The sequence below is a fragment of the Ambystoma mexicanum genome, chromosome 14 (assembly GCF_040938575.1).
Source record: "Ambystoma mexicanum isolate Mex_15411 chromosome 14, UKY_AmexF1_1, whole genome shotgun sequence".
NCBI lineage: Eukaryota > Metazoa > Chordata > Amphibia > Caudata > Ambystomatidae > Ambystoma > Ambystoma mexicanum.
The window spans coordinates 227,242,184-227,258,381 of NC_090940.1; the positions used below are offsets into that span (position 1 = coordinate 227,242,184).

The 16,198-nt window shown below is 47.1% G+C and overlaps 1 protein-coding gene across 4 annotated transcripts in view; it reads left to right on the forward strand.

The window, feature by feature from the left end:
- Nucleotides 1-16,198, forward strand: part of TMEM229B (transmembrane protein 229B) — a 464,282-nt gene that overhangs the window by 20,937 nt on the left and 427,147 nt on the right. The window contains exon 2 of one of the 4 annotated variants that reach the window (XM_069637371.1): nucleotides 9,225-13,411. The exons of the other annotated variants lie outside the window; for them this stretch is intronic. Coding sequence (XP_069493472.1) covers nucleotides 10,295-12,592 — 2,298 coding nt within the window. The 5' untranslated portion in view covers nucleotides 9,225-10,294 and the 3' untranslated portion in view covers nucleotides 12,593-13,411. Of the gene's footprint in view, nucleotides 1-9,224; nucleotides 13,412-16,198 lie in introns of those variants that run through there. 4 annotated transcript variants of the gene reach the window in all.

Genomic DNA, 16,198 nt, shown 5'->3' on the forward strand with positions numbered 1-16,198 from the left:
TATACACCAGGCCCAAGTAGGCCTCAAGCAAGAGTCCCTTGAACATCGAATGAGCCAGAGTTCAGTTGCTGATCCCGCAGAATGAGCCCGACGAAAGCAGACAGTCAAGGGCACAATGTTGCTAATTCGCATGCCACAAGCCGACGCCAAGGTCACACCTGCAATCAAGCCAGGCATACAGTGAAAAAAAAACAATATTAATTGTGCAGAATTCTGCCTCAACCACGGTCCCACCTCTCGTGACCAAGCCAAACCTGACAGGGTGCCAGGCCGGGGAGGAGGGAAACGCCTGGATTCCCCGCTTCAAGACTCAGGCAGATACTATTAAGCGTCTCAAAGGACATCTGCAGCGGTGGGAGTAGCCGGCCTTCCAGCACATGAATAAATCTCACATTGTCTGTACATACCCATAGTGAAACATTGTTGCAAATGACAGGTGCACCGCGAGCTGGGAACAGCGATGGTCCCAGACTGGGGGGCTCGTGTGTGGACCAATCAGAACATGGGGCTCTTATCACTGACGCCACTAACATTGACCAATCCTCAGGGGTCTCCATGTAACAATTTTCATGTATCAATTTGAAGGGACAACCCAAGTATACCACCTGACTAACCCTCAACCACTAACAATGCTCTCTATACGTATGCTATACTAACCCTACCACTCGAGGAGCCAATCCAGAGTGGCGATAGGTTTCTTGCTAACTTTCCCAGGTGACGCAAGTAGCGCGTCATACTAAGGTAAAAAGGGCCTGCGAGCCCATGATGAAGAGTGTGTGTCAGGACGGACGCGTACGATCCTTGACCCATCCCTGCCGTTTGTTCAATAAAACAGCAGAATCACCTTGCTTCTTGCGTGTGCCTCATACTCATTTTTGGGATACACGGGAGGAGTTGGGGCCTCCCTGCCCGGAGGTCCGCGGACGGCTCAGCCGACCCCGGGAGAATTACTCCCCGACAAGTTGGAGGCACTGCTGAGATCTGTTTGAGGTCTACTTTTATTTTTATCTTTTCCGAGTGCTCCCGTTGCGAGGAGGCCCGGCGGCGCGGCCCCCTCTGCCGCTGCCCCCTTTTGAGGACTACAGGACCATCGCGGAACGGCGAGAAGACCGGACAGCGCAATCCGAATATTGGCCTTCGGGAGCCGGTTGAGAAGTATCCCGCCCGCGGTTGGCGAGTGTCCAGACGTGGTCCAGACAAGGGGAGGTGGCGAGCCGCTTGGAGGGGTGCACGCAGTCGAGTGGCCCCGCATCAAGAGCACTTGGTGAGTATGCCACGCACAACAAGCAATGTGAAATTGTGAGGGAGGGGGAAGGAATTGAATACGGGAGGTGGGAGGTGTTGCACAGGTGCGCGGCGAAGGTTTGACAAATTAGTGTTGGCAATGAAATGAATGGTAGCCGGACAAGTGCGAGAGCAGTCCGCTACGTTACGGGAGAGAAGGGGGCGGAGCACGAAAACATCACGTGCGACCGCTCGGAGACACTGATTGGCCTAGGTCGCGACCACGTGTAAGGGTGTGTGTGCATGCGCGGTTTCCTACAATTTGGTGATTATTGATCAATGAGTAGATGAGGATCCCTATTGATCGAGCAGGAAACTCGATAGATAGATGACGGTTCCCTGTAGGCGGTAGCTAGCTGGTTGCCCAATACGGAAGATAATTGGCTGGTTAAGCCCTGCTGTCGAGGGGCGTATCACACGCGAGGCGACGCAGTGTGCGCAGTCCGATTATATTGTTGATTACCTTGTTCCAGGTGTGACAGGAAGATAGCTGTGGGGTTAACGGGGGTGGATTGAAAGTATATTTTGGACTTAAAAAAAACATGTGAAGAACTTACCAGTAGTTTGAAGAAATCGGTGACGTCACCAGTAGGGTTTTCATAGGATATTTCGAGCACAAGGCATTTTTATTTTTGAAAGTGGGGGGAAAGAGAGTTGTGGTAGGGGAGTGGAAACAAAGGTAAACGGTAGTGAATCGACCGGGGGAAAGGCGGAAACGGGGGCGTGGCTGCGCACGGAGAACGCCGGCCACGGCAAGTGTAAAGGAGAGAGGGGGAGCAAGTGGAAGTGGGGCGGCTGTATAAGAACGTAATAAGGGGCACGCAGCCGCAGGGGGCTACGTGCGCCTCGGCCGCAGGGGGCCGTAAGGGTGGAAAAGAAAGAAAAGAATATACAAATGTGAATGCTATATTTTACTAATTTTGGTTATCGGATTATCACAAGTCCCCAAATTTACGGGGCCAGGTAAGAGGCTGTATATTATAAACTGTCAGTAAGATAACAGCTACCAAATAGAGGAAGGACAACAAATAAAGAGCTACCATGTCATACGGGGCAGGATCGGGAGGGTGGGGGAACACCCTCACTACCCCGCTACAACACATATGTAAAACATTGTCGCCCCATAGGGAGAAACTGATCAAGTATAGCATTGAATGGACACAGGGGACGGATAACAAAATGACGACACCATGGCAAAGGAACAGACCGGCAATATACCCCTAGCGAAAGTGGTGAAAAAGGAGGAAGGGGGGTTATATCCTTTAACAGAACTACGGGACATGGTTCAATTGAGGGCGGCTGAGGGGTACTCGAGCCCGCCACCATATACAGCCTCAGGTAGCCACACAGGAAGGGAACAGAATAGCACGACGGGATCCGCCTGCACGAAAATGCCCGCAGGGGAAGGAGGGATTGGCCAGGAACGGATCGCAGGAATAGGACAGGATGAGTGGGTAGCCGCGCAGATATTATTAAAATTACGAGGTTCATTAACAGAAGAGGAGGAGGAGGTAGTGAGGAAGATGGACGAGGATGACACCAGGAGGAGCAACGGGAAAGGGGAAAAGGGGAAAAGAAAGGGGGAAGAGCTGTTAAGACAGACGGAAGAGATCTTGGAAGAACGACTAGTAGGATTAAGGGATGAGCAGAATAGACTGATCAAGCAGCTCGAGAAAGAGGAAAGAGAGAGAGCACGAAAAAAGAAAGAAAGCAAGGATGAGCTGGACAAAATAAGGGAACGAAATGAGGAGAAAAAGAGAGAAGCAGAAAGGGTGAAGGCAGTAGCAGAAAGGGTATCCAGAACAGCACTGCGTGACAAAATGAGGGAAGAAGAAGAAGAAGAAGAAAAGAAATTGGAAATATGTAGAAGAAAATTACTATCAGAAACGACAAGGAAATACGAAGAAAGAAGAATGATAGAGGGCATATTAGAACAGGAAAGAGCGAAATGGGAAAGAAAGAGAGAAGAAGAAAGAATAATGGAAAAGATGAGTATTAAAGCAATGGAGGAATTTATAAAGAAAAGAAGAAATTGGCAAGGAAATAGAGAAAAAAAATGAAGGGGAGAGAGAAGAAAGGAGAGGGGGGAGTGAAGTAAGAAAGTACATATACAGAGACACAGAAGTAGCAACAACATCACAACAAAGGGGAACAATTGGCAAAGGAGGCAATGAAGGAATAGACTTAATAGACTTACAAACAGTAACGATTAAGGGGAACAAGACAGACTGGGGGTTGCCGTCAATGGAGGACTTTTGCAGTGAGGAAGAAGGAGGAATAGAGAGGGAAGGGAGAGACAGTGGAAGGGAAAGCTTAGATAAACTATACATCACTCGGACAAACCAAGGATCACCTTGGATATGCAGGAGAAAGGAAGAACTGGAGGGAAGTGAGGAGGAAGAGCAAGGAACAGTGGAAAAGCAGACACGTGCAGCCACACCGTCACCATCCCGTCCTACATGCTCCACTACCTCACGCTCATTACGTGCGGCGTGCCCATCTAAACTAGCGCCCTTCCCACACGAACTGACACCCTATGCAGGGAAGCTTAGAGACCTCCCTGGACGAAGGCAGAGAGAACAAACACACACGCCCATATTAAATAAAGGAAAAAATGTAAGAAAGGGAAAAGAGGGAGGCGAAACAGCTACGTGCAATATGGACCCCATTGACGACATAGAAGATAGAGAAGAAGAGGAGGGGTGTACGGATTCGATTGTGTGGGACCCAAAGGGCCAACAAGGACACAACCTAATGCCACTCCTGGAGAGGGGAGGGGTTAGACCACAATACGTCCCCTGGAAGCATGCAGACAAGGAAAATATAAAGTGCAGACTCCCATCATTAAGTGGAGGTGCTTGTAAATGGATATATGAAATGGAAAAACACACTGCAGGACAGAAGTTGGCAGTGGGGGATGTAAAGGGCCTTCTAATATCAATATTAGGGGATGCAGCGGATGACATCTGGAAGAGAGCAGGCTTCCCCGGGGTCACAATACCAAACACATCACACGATGGGGCACCATTCGCAAACTGCAGGCATGCATTATGGCAGGCACTGAGGGTACAGTACCCAGACACATCAGACATAGGAGCAATTACCTCGCGCAAGATGCGTGACAACGAAGATCCTGTTGATTATATCCAGGAAATTCAAGAGAAGTGGCACATGGAAACTAGAGAGCAATGGGACAAGACACCAGCAATATTTTACCACATACTAATACAAGGGCTCCCAGAAGTAGTTCAGAAACAACTGAAGAAAGTAGTAGGGATGGAAGCAAAAACATGGCCAGAAATACAACTGACGATAGTGCATCATTGCAGAACATGGCAAGAAAAGATGAAACAAAAGGAAGAGGATAGAAAAACGGAAGAGGCTAAATTAGTACAGAAAAAACTTAATAAATATACGATGGAAGGTGCACTAATAACCACACCTACAACAATGACTCAAAACCCCACACAAGTAGTGGCTGCACAAGATCCCTCTCAAATACAATCATCACAGATCATAACACAACAGCAGCCGCCACTCCCACCATACACAACTAACATGGGAGGAGGATACTCAACACCAGGAGCTGGGTATTATAATTACAACAGGGGGCGGGGAGGAATAATGATAGGATACGGATATAATACACAACAGCAGGTGGGAGGTCTTAGAAATGACTACCCCACCGGGCAACCAGTATACCAGGACAACACAGGAAACTTCCCATGGCAGAACAGGGAACCACCGGTGTGTTGGATCTGTGGATTAGTAGGGCATATGTCACGCACATGCAGAGTGAGAACAGGCACACCATCATGGAGTGAACAGGGACAACAAGGACACACACAGGAACAGCAGGGCATCCAGCAACAGCAGACATTGCAACGGGGAAATGGACAACAACAACTGGTAACACAACCACAGCCACAGGTATATCCACTACCACAACAACAGGTAGCGATAGCACAACAACCCCAAACACAGCAGGTACAACAACCCGCACAAATCCAAGATAATAACATATCGTCTACCAATACACAACTACAGCAAACACAACTGGGTAGGGTGACGGTCTTGGGACACAACCCTTACACAGGAAGTGGTCAATCATTATACCCCCAATAGGACAGCCCACAGACGGCCTTGGTGTGTCCCATCCTGTCGGTAACACCTAATAGTGCGGAGGAACCACGCATAGAGGTAACGATAGGTGACAAAAAATTATCATTCCTTGTTGACACTGGGGCGACCCGGTCCTGCATAAGGGAAGGTAAGTTAAAGATGTCAGGTGAAGCCATGAACACCCAAGGATTCTCTGGGGCTAGAGGGTTGGTTCCCTTTACTGATAACATTCCCTTATCTATAGGGGATTATGACATGTCAGTCCCACTTTTGTATCATAGGGCCTCACCAGTAAATATACTGGGGAGAGACATCATGAGCAGACTGAATATGACGATCTCCTTTACGGAGGACGGCATAATTTGCTCAACCCCAGGAATTAACATGCTCACTGCACGACAAATTATGCAAGCATACTGTGGACAGACAGTGGTTAGGGCTGAGCCAGTGGATGGTGAACTGTTCCAATACGGGACAGACATGGCATTTGCATGGATGCCAGGGATTGAAGGAAAAGTTTGGAGGAGACCAGCAGCCTACTTGTTTAGACCTGAAACGCCCACAAATGAACCAGAAGGAAAGGTGATTTCGGTGAACATAGAGAGTATAATAGCAACTGCTGATTACATCGCAGTACATGCCCAAGACAGAGAAGGAAGAGCATGGAGGGCGGTGATAGCACTAGCAGAAGGATGTAGACTCACCCAGGTGTCAGATGAGGAGCTCTTCTCGGAAGAAAAGGAAGAAGGAGAAATGGTGTTTATGATGAGTGTAGAAATATGGCTAAGAGTGACGTACAAACAAGTGGCACAGAAAATTGCAATGGCACTTGAGGCACCCACGTCCACCCCAGTTCCCTTCCTCGAGGAGGATATGGCAAAAGTACCCACATCATTATGGACTACCAGTCCCTATGACGTGGGGTGCATAAAAAGCATTGGGGGAGTAAGGATAAAATTGAAAAAGGGCGCAATACTACCCAGAGTGAAACAATACCCACTATCAAAAGAGGCAGATGAGGGCATATATGAAACAATAACGGCCCTTATTAACAATGGCATATTGGTCCCATCAGAATCACCATGTAACACAGCTGTATACCCAGTGCGCAAGGCCAAGGGGGGTCTTGGCGCTTCATACAGGACCTCAGGCCTTTGAACAACATAGTGGAAGCAGAATACCCTATAGCAGCAAACCCGGCCACAATCTTGTGCGGCATTCCAGCAGAGGCATCACGATTCACAGTGATAGATCTCAAAAATGCTTTTTTCTCAATACCCCTACACCCAGATTCCCAAGACCTGACAAGCTTCACTTACAGAAACACAAAGTGGAAACACACCAGATTACCACAAGGGTACTGCGAGTCACCCTCAATATTCAACAGAGTAATACAGATGGATTTAGGTAACATTGAAGTGGAAAGCACTGTGTTGCAATATGTTGACGACATAATAATTTGCAGCACCAGTGAGAGGAGATGCAGAGAAGACTCAGTGAAGATGCTGACAATACTGGCTGAAAAGGGTTACAAGGTAGACAAGGAAAAATTACAGTACTGTCAGGAACAGGTCATTTACATTGGTCAGCTCATATCCCAATACGGAAGAAAGATTGCACCACAAAGGGCACAAGCCATTTCAAAAACGCCCCTGCCACAAACAGTAAGGGAACTACAACAGTTCCTGGGACTATGCAACTACTGTAGAGCATGGGTATTTGACTACAGCTCATACATAAGACCCCTACTTGAGGGATTGAAAGAAGCTAACAGAGGGGAGAAAAGGTTGGGGTGGACAATGGAAATGAAAGAGGCTTTTGATGAACTAAAGGATGCAACATCCACTGCCCCGGTACTGGCCACCCCAGATTATGAACGACAATTTTTCATATTCTCACATTGCGACTCAGCAGTGATGAAAGCAGTACTGGCTCAAAAAACAAGCATGGGCTACAAACCAGTAGCGTTTTACAGCGGCCACCTGGATCCTGTGATGTTAGGACATTTCCCCTGCGAACAAGGTCTCGCCGCAGCTGCCTTTGCGGTAGAGAAAGCATCAGCAGTTAGCATGGGGTGCCCAACCACACTGTTTGTAGAACATGCACTATTTGCTATATTGAACAAGCCTAAGTCCACACTGACCACGCAGAGGGCGTCAGGTTATGAGATAATTTTATCCAGACCAGAACTATCTATTGTTAGATGTAGCACTGTTAACCCTGCAAGGTTCATAGCAGAAGTAATTGAGGAAGGAGACTATGTACACGACTGTACGCAGACTACTAAAATATACACATGCACTAGAAAGGTTGAAGAGAACGCAGTAGATGGAGGTGAGCTCTTGTTCATTGATGGGTCATCAACAATTGACCAAAGTGATGGTATAAGGAGAACTGGGGCGGCAGTGGTAAAAATGACGTAGGTACCGGTGTGTGTGGTGATGAAATGTGTACAATTACCACAGCATTACTCTGCTCAAGCAGCAGAATTAGTTGCACTGATCTTGTCGTTGAAGGAAAGCTTTGACAAACGAGTGACCATATATTCTGACAGTGCATATGTCACATCCACAGTCCACTCAGGTTTGTCAAAATGGAGGAGAAGAGGGTTTAGGAGAGCAGACGGCACTCCAGTACAACATGCTCTCTTGTTGGCTGAACTAATTGAAGTAATAAATGACCCCCAAGAGTTAGCATTGGTCAAATGCACCGCACCCACTAATGGAGAAGATCATGTCTCAAAAGAAAATGCAGCAGCAGACGCACATGCAAAGTATGCTGCATATTTTGGTGAGATATGGAACCCCCCAGAGTCAGAGAGAGGAAGAGGGAGGGGGATAGCTAAAGAGATGTTGATAAGAGAAGGGTACACACATCTCCCGGCCACACAGATAATGGAACTACAAGCAGCTGCACCAATGGCAGAAAAAGAAATATGGGTTAAAAGAGGATGTACAATGTCCCCAACTGACGCACTATGGCGCCAGGGTAACACTGGAAAGATGGTAATGCCACTGACACTATTGAACACCGCCCTGAGCCAACTACACCACCCAGCCCACACAGGGAAGGAGGTCATTGCAGCACGAATTAGGGAAGACTGGTTCTGCCCCGAGTTAAACTCCCATGTGACAAACTTCATCAGCAATTGTCTCACATGCCAACAGTTCACGGCTGGTCACACACTGAAGGTGATTAAAGGTACTATACCCCGGCCAGAGGGACCCTTCCTACACATCCATATTGACTATGTTGATATGATTAACATATGTCAAGGGAATAGGTATATGATCGTAGTAGTATGCCCATTCTCCAGGTGGATTGAAGCTGGACCCTGCTCACACCCAGACGCATTCAGAGCAGCTAAATTCCTAGTGAGGGAAGTCTTCCCCAGGTGTGGAGTGTGCGAGGTACTGCGGTCAGACAATGGCCCGCATTTCGCCAATGAAATGTTTCAGCACATCACATCCTTACTGAATATCAAGCATAAATTTGCATGTGCATATCACCCACAGGCCAACGGTATATGCGAACGCCTGAATGGCCTACTAAAGGAGGCAATTGCAAAAATACAGCAAACAACAAAGAAGAGTTGGTTGTATTGCCTTCCACTAGCCCTATTTGAGTTGAGGAATAGACCAGGCTCCGACCACCACCTCACCCCTCACGAGGTGGTGACCGGACGTCAAATGCGCCTTCCTCTGACGCCAACCTCAAGAGCATTCACTGACTATGAAAGCACTGCAGCTGTTCTTGGTGATGAAATGTACCAATATGTGTCTTCTTTGATTACTAGTGTAGGGTTTGTGTCTCAACAGCTCGAGCGCACGCGGGGTGGGTCTAAGAGTGATCGACAAGAAGACGAGGAGAGAGAACAAGAAAAAGAAAAACTGTGCAAAATTGCTAAAGGCGACCACGTATTACTCCGCAATTTCAACAGGAAGTGGAACAGCCCACGTTTCACTGGCCCCCACCTGGTAGAGGAAGTATCAACAAGAGCAGTAAAGCTACAGGACAAACGTGCCTGGAATCACCTACACGACGTAAAGATCTGCAAACTCCAGACCCGCCCTAGCGTCACCAACAGGGCCATTGGAAGAACAACAACAGCGTCACCGACGGAGGAAGAGATTTCTACCACAGCCAACGGCCCAAGTGTCTCCCTACCCCACCACCCCCCAGATTCCCCAGAGACAACTACTGGCATAGAGAAGGGTAATTCCCACACCGCCCACCCCATGGTCACACGATCAAAGAGTAAAGAGACTTCCGCCAGTTGAACCATAAACCCCCTGCCTATCGACGTCCCTCTCACTGCAGCATTAACCCAACTGAAGGACATTATTTTTCACATATACACATGTAAACACTTGAATGTTCTCTTTTTCTCTCGCACATGCAGGTACCGTGTATTATTATACTGCTAAGAAAATAAATAACTAACAAAGTTCACTGCCCAGGAGTAGATGCTACCATCAGACAATAACTACCCTGAAGAATTATCACACCAATTTGTCTATCACATAAAAAGGCCAAACTACCTAAAAAGAAGGAGGGTACGTGTCTACTACACAGCATTTCTCTTGGCCATAGAACAGTCGATGCCCCATCTCCACCCTTACTTGCCTGTCCTAAGAGATAGATCACTTAGATTGGCGTGGGAACAGCTCTTTGCCTGGGCACTGAATGACTACTTGATAGGGAGAGCTTGAAAACAACAACTAACACTAATAACGAGCATATTGAGAATTTTCAGGCGGGCAACTTTAACGTCGCAAGAATTAGCTGCCGGACTGCAGCAAGGTAAGAGCAAAATGCCGGTGAGATTAGAATCTGTAATAAAATTGATAGGGATTTTGATGATCACCGGGTTCTTGGCTGCCTCTGTATGGCAGAACAGTTGTGCTATCCATATTTGGCTGTTCCCAAATCTAACATACCCCCACCCCCGGCTGCAACAGGTGTTACGTCAGGTGGTACTAGCAAAATCCCACACAAGGGAAATAGAGTTAAACGCAGCACATACTCAGACAACAAAGGTATTGACGACTACATACAAGATTCAGCACACGTCTCTAACAACATGTGGTACCAACACATGACTCAAATAGGTAAGCAGACAACAGAAGACAGCTGCTACGTCTGCTCATTGATCCCATACGCCATGAGCGCTTCCCGAACTTTCGTTGCCACGGAAATTGATGAAAAAACAACACGATGTATAATATATTTGGCACTGTTCCAAATGAAAGGGAGATTTCAAGGGAACACGGTGCACCTGGTATGGAAAACACGAGACACATACCCGTACGAAAACAACTTCCTCAAGGATTACTTGAGCTACCACAAGGCCAGTTTGCACGCTGAAGCATTCAGATACATAACAAGCGGTCCTGAAAAAGGAGAAACAAAGAAAGTAACATTACAGTACCTACCATGTGATTGGTACGCCACTGAAGTTCCTGGTAAACAAGGATGTTGGGAAAGACCACTGATAATAATAACAGGGAAGGTGTACCTGGGTGACAAGTGGGACATAGGAGTGGTTGGCAGCAACATGATAACGAGAGAGGATACTAAGAGTATTGCTGAACACAACGACAGATGTTGGATGACCTGGGTCAAGTACGTACCCCTGCTAACGTGGATAGAGAAGGATGAAGACCCAATAACAATACTGCCGCTGACTGCGCCTAAATTATGCTACCAACATAAAGGAGAAGTGGACGTGGGATACAACACCAACTGTGCAAGTGTGACGGAGTTACCTGAGGGGGGAGCAGGAACAGCAGTGGTGATGGACCATTACTGGGCCTGCGGAGACAAGGCATACCACACACTGCCCCCTCTGTGGAATGGCATATGCACAATGGTACACGTCAATGTACCATCACTAGTGGTGCCCCAGAAACATGTGAATGTGGCAAACTTTCCCAAAATGGATGAAGGAAACAAGAGGAAGAAGAGATCTGTACACTCCCAGAAGGAGCCAGAAAACCAAAACAGCGGCAACAACACTGTCCTGAATAGAAAGAAAAGACAAGGAGAACCTTTGACAGGAAATTACCTATGGGGACGGTCGGAAACAGCACTCACTTCAATCCCGCCAGAACACAGACTATTCAGCAGAGCAGCAATGTTCTACTCCTCAATAATACATCCGGGACTACAGGCTTACGCAAACGCAAAATGGCTCCAGATAACTAGATGGGAACTAATGATGACAATTAATTCTACAGTAAATGGATTCAACGCAATAAAAGAAGAACTACGAGCAGTGAGGATGGTAGCACTACAGAACAGATATGTACTGGACCTCCTCACAGCAATGGAAGGAGGAGTTTGTGCAAAGATAGGACAATCATGCTGCACATTTATTCCTGCTAACGATGCTGACAATGGTACACTGACGGAAGCAGTATCACAATTGGCCCAGATGCACTCCAAAATGATGGATGAAAGTAAAGGCGTGAAAAAGGACGACAGCTGGTTTTCAATATTATGGTCGTGGATGCCATCTTGGCTGTCAGATGGACTGAAGATTATAGTTGGATGCATTATTTTGGCTGGAGCTGCACTGATCTTGATAAGATTTTGGAAGGCCCGGACGGCACGAACCACTGACGAGATGATCGAAATGGTTGGTATGCACCCCTTGATGCCAGCAGATGACGGTCAACACACAGGCATAATAATAAAGGAAAGAGAGAAGTTGCGCAACCAGATCATCACCAACCATCTGGACCCACCATCTGTGAAGCTCGAAAACCCAAGAAACCCAAGGAGCTACATAGGGAAGTGGGTATACTGCACACCTGGAGGAACATGTGTATATATGTATTGGTCATTCGAAGACCATGTGAACCACTATGGACATTTGGGAGGAGTAACTAAAATATGGAGAGTGAGAGGAGATAAGGAAAAGGATATGTTTGTGGTCGACAAGTCGACCAGAGGGGGGACTGAAGTGGGAGAATGGAAGAAAAGGCTCCCACCAATCCCCTCTCTCCCCTGGCCTAGAGGATCGTGGCCCAGGCACCCGCCACTAGAGGAGTTTGCCCATCTACCAGATGACCAAATACCCTGGTACAAGAACATACGGATGTGCCCTCCCGCGTGCCCACCCGCGTGCCCGCCAGCCTGCCATACCCTTGCCGACGCCTGCGGCATGGAGGGACTTGACTGAATCATCCAGCACTAACTCAACACATCGTTAGAGATGCCATGACGGCCTAGCCAACGGTCAGAATACCCGTGCAACATACACACTAGACACTCCCACACCAATCCACACGAAGAACATACTCAGTGCTACGACATAGGTGACGGACACACCCACAGACGCGCATCTTTATTATTTTTCACATAGGCTTCTCAAAATGCAGAAACGCCAGACGCACAATGAACTCATCTAAAAAAGTTTGCTCACGCTTCTCCTAAAACCATGCGCAATAATGAAAAGTATAATGAAGACACGATACTGGAAATAAAGCAATATGATACCATAACCTAAAGCGCCTGTGTATCAGATGGCTCCACTTATACACCAGGCCCAAGTAGGCCTCAAGCAAGAGTCCCTTGAACATCGAATGAGCCAGAGTTCAGTTGCTGATCCCGCAGAATGAGCCCGGCGAAAGCAGACAGTCAAGGGCACAATGTTGCTAATTCGCATGCCACAAGCCGACGCCAAGGTCACACCTGCAATCAAGCCAGGCATACAGTGAAAAAAAACAATATTAATTGTGCAGAATTCTGCCTCAACCACGGTCCCACCTCTCATGATCAAGCCAAACCTGACAGGGTGCCAGGCCCGGGAGGAGGGAGACGCCTGGATTCCCCGCTTCAAGACTCAGGCAGATACTATTAAGCGTCTCAAAGGACATCTGCAGCGGTGGGAGTAGCCGGCCTTCCAGCACATGAATAAATCTCACATTGTCTGTACATACCCATAGTGAAACATAGTTGCAAATGACAGGTGCACCGCGAGCTGGGAACAGCGATGGTCCCAGACTGGGGGGCTCGTGTGTGGACCAATCAGAACATGGGGCTCTTATCACTGACGCCACTAACATTGACCAATCCTCAGGGGTTTCCATGTAACAATTTTCATGTATCAATTTGAAGGGACAACCCAAGTATACCACCTGACTAACCCTCAACCACTAACAATGCTCTCTATATGTATGCTATACTAACCCTACCACTCGAGGAGCCAATCCAGAGTGGCGATAGGTTTCTTGCTAACTTTCCCAGGTGACGCAAGTAGCGCGTCATACTAAGGTAAAAAGGGCCTGCGAGCCCATGATGAAGAGTGTGTGTCAGGACGGACGCGTACGATCCTTGACCCATCCCTGCCGTTTGTTCAATAAAACAGCAGAATCACCTTGCTTCTTGCGTGTGCCTCATACTCATTTTTGGGATACACGGGAGGAGTTGGGGCCTCCCTGCCCGGAGGTCCGCCGACGGCTCAGCCGACCCCGGGAGAATTTCTCCCCGACAGGGGGACACCCCTACAACCCCCACTCCACTTGATCGACATTATGCGACTTCGGCTATTTTCCTAATGCGGTTGTTGAATGGTATCCTGCATCCCCTTGAGCAACATAATGGGACGTCAGGGGTTGCGGGGGTGTCCCCCAGTCCTATAAAAAGGAAAGCGGGGACAAAGAAAGTTGTTTTTTTTTTAAAAGGAAAAAAAGCACCCTGCTCCTTTGAACTGTTCAGGGGCACGGAAGCAAGCCCCTAGCCTGCATATCGCTCCTGGCTTTCATGATATTCTGCATCGCCCACAGATGACGGGAATCGGCAGGGGCGGAGCTACAAAGATCATCAATGGGCAATCCCAGGAACAGAGCTGTTGGAGGGCGGGTTATTACGCTGTATTTCCATATTCTCATGTTTACGCTGTTTGTATGGCTGTAGCCATCTGTGGGTGGGCGGAGTAGCCAAGCGTGGCTCCAAAGATTGCCGAACACTGCCTCCCTCTGCTGCCATGGGGATGCAGGATACCATACAAAACCGGAATCGCAATTATCGTCTGTTCGTTTTTATTTTCAATGTTCTCTACGGAAGCCGAGGTGCACAGTGTTGTAAAGTGACTTCCAGGCTTCTTGGGATTACTTATATGTTTATTACAAGTACTTAAGTCACAGTTACATGAAGTTATATACATAAGTGGACAGGACATAACACTGGCTCCCATCACCCAGGCTGGGGAGCCTGCGTGACCATTTGGGTATGTTAGAGGTGTGTCTGGTTAGGAATACCACACACAGCCACCATCACAAAGCAGGAGACTTCGCGAGAATTTAGATTTACATCGCCCGGTCAGGATTAATTAGGACTTTTGCTTCACATGCTTATAAATGGACCAGCTCAAACTATTAGATCGCTCACATTTATTGCTTTTGATATTCCCCAGGAGGGATTTATAACTTGGAAGCTTTCAATATTCTATTCACATTTTGTATCATTTTCAGTGCTCGAACGAATGAGGTCCAGCTGATCGCATGTGGGTTTTTGCAACATTTTTCATAGCATTTTTTTTTATGGGGGCCCATTTCACCTAGTTTTGGTATGTCTGATGCTTGGACTACAGCTTGGTGTTCATGAGTCTCTTGTCACATGTGTGAAAGTAGGCACACATTTCGGGCGGGGTCTAGCCTTTCAAAAGTTGTCATAGGGGCTAACTTTAGAGACTGCGGGGGATGGGCGAATCTATTTGTTTGAGTGCATCTAACTTCTTTACATATTCCAATGAGACTATTGTAGTGCAGCTTAAATGCTGTTAACTCTCTCCATGCCTGAACCACACACTTAAGAACTGCTGTGAGAATTAGCTGTCACCTCCACCATGCCCTACTAATCACTACCCTGACATGCAAGTACTAACACCCCATCACGATGTTAACTGCCTAAACATATTTCAGCCACGTCAAGTCAATATAACCCAACATTTCAGAAGGCTTGGGGGGATAAAGCCCTGTCTGCTCAATGGCCGTTGCGCCACTGGCCCATCACAACTTAATTTGCTACACTTGATGGTAATTCTCTTGAAAGAATGGGTTGATCATGCAAGCTGGTCTAATGCTAGGCCTGAGCTCTGGTTTGAGTTTGCCTACGCCAATACCCAGGTATGATATGATACGATAAGTCATTTATAGCGCGCCTGTACACAAGTGTTTCTAGGCGCAACAAGACAAGGGGAACGGATGGAGGGTGAACAAAACAAGCAATCTTACTAGGTCTTATGTCATTCAGATTGTGCAAGTGCAAACAACGCAAATTGCAGGGGGAGGGAGAAGGGGAAGTGCTATTATGGAGGAACGTTTGATATAAATGTGTGCTCTGAAATGGGAGTATAAACTCAACTGATTAATTCTGTTTGATGCATGCTATTCTAATTTGAAACCTCCCAAAAAGGATGTATTTAGAATATTGCATGGTTGTCTGTTGTTGTGAAGAGTTTGTTTTCGGCTTCCTGCCAAACTAAACTTGACGTAAATCGATTGTTTCATTTCTTTGTAAAGTTTCAGGGAAGGAGGCTTCGCAAACCTGCTCACAAGCTTTGGCCAAACAGATCCAATTCAGATTTGATTGTAAAATCCTTTTTTTTAAAAAAACATTTCATTAAATGTTAAATGTGTGTACTTGAAAGGGACATACCATTTTTAAATATAAATAAAATATGTTTTTCAGACCGGTAAATAAGGTTTTACCTTCTGACTATATTTCAGCAAAAAGACATTCCAATCTATCTTATATTCAGCATATTTGCAAGTGTCTTTCTTGC